The sequence below is a fragment of the Plectropomus leopardus genome, unplaced genomic scaffold (genome assembly GCF_008729295.1).
Source record: "Plectropomus leopardus isolate mb unplaced genomic scaffold, YSFRI_Pleo_2.0 unplaced_scaffold29812, whole genome shotgun sequence".
NCBI classification, from domain to species: Eukaryota; Metazoa; Chordata; class Actinopteri; order Perciformes; family Serranidae; genus Plectropomus; species Plectropomus leopardus.
Window position 1 is genome coordinate 1 of NW_024632504.1, and position 5,643 is coordinate 5,643.

A 5,643-nucleotide genomic window follows, 5' to 3' on the forward strand; every position below is an offset into this window, starting at 1 on the left:
AGATCACAAGTGGGCAGCATCTCCAGCGTCTGGACCAGCTTCACCATGGCATCGTAGTCCTGGTGGTCACATTGTGCAGATTTTTTTAAACTAAGTTGTAACTGTTTCTCCAAATTTAGACCACAGTGTATGTTTGTACCTGTATGTCTCTGTAGGAAAACAGCAGGTTCATCACGATGTCCTGGGTGAGCACCTCTGTGTTGTCGATTCGGAGTTTGATGCGCGAAAGCTCCTTGGCGAGCTCCTCTCCCTGGTACTTCTCTCTGGCCTTTCTGATGTCATTTAACAGGGTGTCTTTAAAGGACGCACTGCAGAGGACAGACAGTAAAAGGAGAGACAATGACAGAAAAATTGGGTAATTTGTAAATATAGACGAGGAGGAGAGGGAGAGCTGCAGAGAGAGTGAGACAAATTAAAATAATGATGAGAATAGAAAAGATGAGTCCTCGATTGCCAAATGAATGTTAATTTTTTTGTTCTTAAAAAGTAATGAGGAATATTTTGAACACTACCAGGATGTGACGTGGATGTCCTTGAGCAGGCTGGTGAAGCGGTCGGTCAGGGGGACGCAGAGCGGCCCCAGCAGGTTGTCCCAGCTGGGCTGCATGTACTCGCTGGCTCTGCGCTGGGCGTCGCTCTCACAGCACATGTACTCATGGTTCGGAGTCACGATGTAGGGGATGAAGTAGTAGTTACCACTGGACGCCTGGAGGGAAAAAAGAAACATTTTTCTGTCAAAGGAAAAAGAGGATTCAGATGTAAGCTCGAGCACCAGATGTGCTTTTAACCCTTGGAAACCTTACTATATTTGCTTGATTTCTCCTAAAAACATAAGAAAAAAAGGCAATGAGTAACATATCAGGAAATTAGTAAAAAAAAAAAATATATATACAAGAAGAATACCTGAAATTAGCACAAAAAACAAACAGAAAATGACTTAAAAAGGTGATAAATTTAATATAAATATTATGTTTTTTGTGTAACCAAATTTTAAATATGTAATTAGAATTATAGTATTCTGGTAATTTTCTTGGCACCTTTCACCATTTTTAGCACTTTCAGAGATATTTCATGCCAAGTTCCTGATTGCCTTTTCCCTGTTTTTTTTTGAGAGAAATCAATCTAATCTACTTAGATTTCAAAGGTTTAAAGGCTTGTGAAAGACGTCTGGATGCAGCATGTCGATCCAGGTTTCAAAGGGTTAAATATCAAACATCTACATGTCAGATAAACACACACGTTTTGGATGCCAGGTGTAAAGGGACGCCAGAAGGGGAAAAACAGGAAGGAGATATGGGGGATTATGGAGTGATTAATGAGGAGGATCAGTCCGTGCAGAGGAGCAGTGCACCGCTGCGATTGTTTGGCAGCATCATGACGATATCTGCAAAGGTTAAATATCCACAACTGCAAGAACTAATGCACACTAATGCACACTGCAACACATGTCTCTTTTTCATTTCTCTGTTGTTTCTTACGGATTTCTGTTTTTTTTACCCATATACTTTTCAGTTCCTCGTGCTTTTATTCTAAACCAAAGCTTATTTTCTTGCATTAATGCTCGCCCCATTTAAGATCATGTAAAACAAAAAAGAAAATAGAAAGAAAACATCTGGAAAAACTCAAAATATTTAGAAAAAAAAAAAGGAAAAAAACTCTCACCCTAACACCCAAAATAAGTTGAAAAAATAATATGCATAAAACTTAAAAAAGGGAAAAATTCAAAAATATTTTAAAAAATACATAAAACTAATTATTTTACAAAACTAATTTTCTGTCAACCGACTGATTAACTAATCACTAAAGCGTTCAGATAAACATAGTTTCCTTTAAAATTTTGTGGAAAATATTAAAAAGTGACATGAAAAGAAAATACTTCAAATTGTACCTCAAAATTGTACAGCATTTGAGTAAATGTACTCCGTTACATTCAACCACTGACTGCCAGGAATCATTAGATACATTTTTAAAAGCATTAGCAAATAAAACACCACCAAAATATTATCAACCATTCTCACAGACAAGAAAATAACAGTTGTACCTCATGCAATATAACATCTGTTGTTTGATGCTGAGTTTATCATCTCATCTAAGAAGAAATTGGCTGTTTTTGAAGTTTTGTGTGTCTAAAACTCACTCTCTCCTTCTGTGGCTTTGTGTGCTGCATGCTTTTGTTAGGGCATTTATTTGTTATCCACACAGCATCCCATGGAGAAGTCAGCGTTTTTAGCACCTCTTTCATGTTTGTTATTATTATTAGCCTGTAGGGAAATCTCCCAGCATGCCCTGGTGCAGTGCGGTACCTACTTTATTGCGCAATCCAGAGCTTCTGTACTCTGGAGGCAACTGAACCCAGGGAAAACCTAACGCTGGAGGACGAGAGGCCTTCTCCACACACACAGATAGACAATACATAAAAATCAGTTACTAATATGAATGTGTGTGTGTGTGTGTGTGTGTGTGTGAGAGAGAGAGAGAGTAAGGGAGAGTGAAAGCATGTATATATGCATTCCTGCATGCAGTTGTGTGTGAAAGGACAAACGGCACTTGTCACGAATATTATTCCACAAATAGCACAAGACAGTGTGTGCACATAAATCACTCCAACACACACACACACAAACTTACTGTGTTTTTCTGTGCCACCATGTCCTGTAAAGACAACAACAAAAAGCACTTACAGACTGATCGGCAGAGCTAAATTGTGTATTTTTGTATACTTTCGGGTGTTACTGTCACATTACTACTTCAAACAGCTGTTTCCGCCTGGCAGCACAGTGCACAGTGTGACTTTAGTGGTTCACTGTGTGCCGAGGAGCAGCCGTGAACTCTAAACACCGCGACAGGAGAGTCAGAGAGGCGTGCGTATGTGTGTGGGAGTACCTTCAGTGACTGAGCGGTGTCAGGGTCAGTGTCGTGGTACAGGATGACGTTGTTGGCCATGTCGAAGCTCTCCCTCACGCCCAGGTGGTAAAACAAGGAGGGCTGCCGAAACACATCGCTCATGTCCACTACTGCAATGTCTGTAAGGAGAGAGAAGGCAACTTAACTGAAAAAAAACATTCTCAAAGCTCATGTTGACACTCTGAAGGTCTTTAAGCTTTTAGGAGTGCATCTGACCTCTGACCTCATCAGAAATGGTAATGTTTTTAGCAGTAAGCATCAGTGGAAGTACTTTGATCCTTTACTTTACTAAAAACAGCAATGCTTCAATGCTAAAAAATACTCTGTTACAAGTAAAAGTTATGTATTCAAAACTTTACTAAGTTGAAAAGTATTCATGCATCAAAATATATTTAACAATTTAAAACTTGGATAAAAAAAACAAGGCTGAAAACAACTGATACCAAACAGTAAAACCACAGCCGTTCAAAAGGAAAACTAAGCAGTGCTGATAAATAATAAACCAAACTGATGTTACTGTGTCGGCAACTTCTCTCCTAAACTTTCAGAAACATACATTATCTTACCGTTTTCATTCATCGTTTACCAGCCCACCGCCATATTGTTTGTTGTGAATAATAATGGCCGCTGCCTTGCATCATCTACAAGCGAAAACGTTCTGCAAGGGACATTGCATTCTGGGAGTTGTAGTTTGTCTACCTCTTACGCAAACGTGACCTTTTTTGCATTTGTTTTCTATGTTTTATTTATAAGAAGAGCATCTTATCAACTATATAATACTGCTTAAAGATTAATAACATTATTGTGTAGGCTGGTGAAATGTTGTATTGTTTGCCTACACACTTCTGTGCCCTCTAAATCATAGAGTAAAAATCACAGTAGGCTGATTTTTCATCCTCTGACAACTTTAACGGATAAATGTTGTTCATAAGCGTGCCATGACTTGATTTAAAAGCTTCTTGTAACCAAACACAAATAAACATTTGCAGCAGACACAGAGCGATTATAGAGGCTTCATGCTTTTCAGGGTTCCATTAAATATGAGTCAGTGAGGAACTGAGATTTTTTATCTCCCTTTACAATCACATCATCTTGCTGGTAAATAAAACTGCATCATTTGACTAAATAATATACTTCCATTAATAAACTATGATGGAAAAGTGAGTAATTATATGCCAGATATGATGGTGACTCCTAGAAATTTTATATTTCATTGACTATCTCAACATGCAGTCGCCACATGCAACATGCAAAAAACTTAAGCACAACTTCACTTATTTTTAAAGCAAATAGCCCCAGTTCTAACATCTGAAGCCTGGAGCTACATTGTTGACGTTGCACGGAAGTCTTTGGTATCAGCAGATACTGGCTTTCAAACTGAATATCGGAATTGGCCAACATGCTGATTTCTGACCGTGTTTTTTTGGGTTGTTTTTTTTACAAAGTGAACAAAACATCAAGCCTCAGTTGAAGTATTTTTCTTGTTTTGCACCATGAATGAATAGGCCTGCTACATACACTAAAAATTAGTTATGTTTCCATCTGCTGGTTGACCATCACGATACAAGTATGCATAACATGATGCTGCTTTATTTTCTTTTTCTATTTTGTTTGTTTTTCTTCTTTTTTCTTCACTTTTTCCAAATCAAATTTAGCTTGTGTGTTTGATTTTGTTTTATTTTTTTGTAACTCTCTCTATCCATTCTCCATTGTTTGGGGGGTTTTATTTATGCCCTTTTTTTTCCAAGTCTTGTATACCTTCTCTCTCTCTCTCTCTCTCTCGTTATTCTTTGTCTTCCCACTTCTTCTTTTTTTAAACGAATTTTCTTATACTTTTCACAAATTTCCTGCTGACTTTTGAATCATTTCCTCTTTCGTTTCTCATCACCTTCTTTCCATGTTCTTTAAAGAAACGATTTCAGAAGGTTAACCACAAGTCTGACTTGCAAACGACCAGCCGACCCCTGCTGTGTGAAGGACGCTCACCTGCATCGTAGAAACTGTCCAGCACCGATGTCTCTCCAAAGTCCAGCCGTCCGAAGGTGACGGTGGTGAGCAGCGCGCTCTCCGAGTCGCAGGCTCTCTGCAGACACTGCAGAGCTCCGGACTCCGGGCTGCTGGCCATCACCGACTTCAGCCCGTCGTTCAGGACGTACACCACCCGCAGGGAGCGCTGCTTGGCCGGCGGACACGGGCTGGACACCTCGCCCCTCTCCCGGTCCCGCTCCACCACGCACACCCCGGCGGAGTGCTCTCCTCCCATGTCTGCGACCTGCGCGCTCTGCCCCGTATCCATAGCGAGGAGCCGGGGAGTGTTTGTGCTTTATCTCCTTCCTTCTCCCTCCCGTTACTTCCTTTATTCTGTAGTCTGTCCCCTCGCGTCCTCCTCTCGCTCACTTGTTGCGCACCTGCACTGATTGTAGAGGAGCGCGTCCGAGTTTGTCCCCCCGCATCTCCGCTTCATTAACTCACATCATCTGCCGATTATCTCGCACCAAGAAGTCCGCTGCACCCAGACTGGATCAGGCTAGATCCGAGGGCGAGAGGGAGGGAGACAAAAATGTGCACCCTGAAGTTAAATTACACTCCTTTGGCTCAACTCAAAGTCTGCCATGGGGTCAGTGGTGGATGCTTGGATTTTTTTAAAATAATAATTTGTGTTTCACGAATATTTTTGTAGTTTGCCACTGCTTCAATTGTGTTTTTTAATTACATAGTTATATAACTGCAGGGTGCACA

General features: G+C 40.4%; 1 protein-coding gene across 1 annotated transcript; it reads right to left on the reverse strand.

The window, feature by feature from the left end:
- Nucleotides 1-5: 5 nt before the first annotated feature.
- LOC121938539 (mitogen-activated protein kinase kinase kinase 15-like) lies at nucleotides 6-5,554 on the reverse strand (the record flags this gene model as incomplete). Its single annotated transcript, XM_042481771.1, has 7 exons — nucleotides 4,891-5,554; nucleotides 2,884-3,023; nucleotides 2,629-2,652; nucleotides 2,308-2,385; nucleotides 513-706; nucleotides 140-308; nucleotides 6-59 (listed from the first exon to the last, which is right to left on the reverse strand). Coding segments are annotated over exons 1-7 (969 nt in total), but the record flags the coding sequence as incomplete, so codon positions are not given.
- Nucleotides 5,555-5,643: the final 89 nt, after the last annotated feature.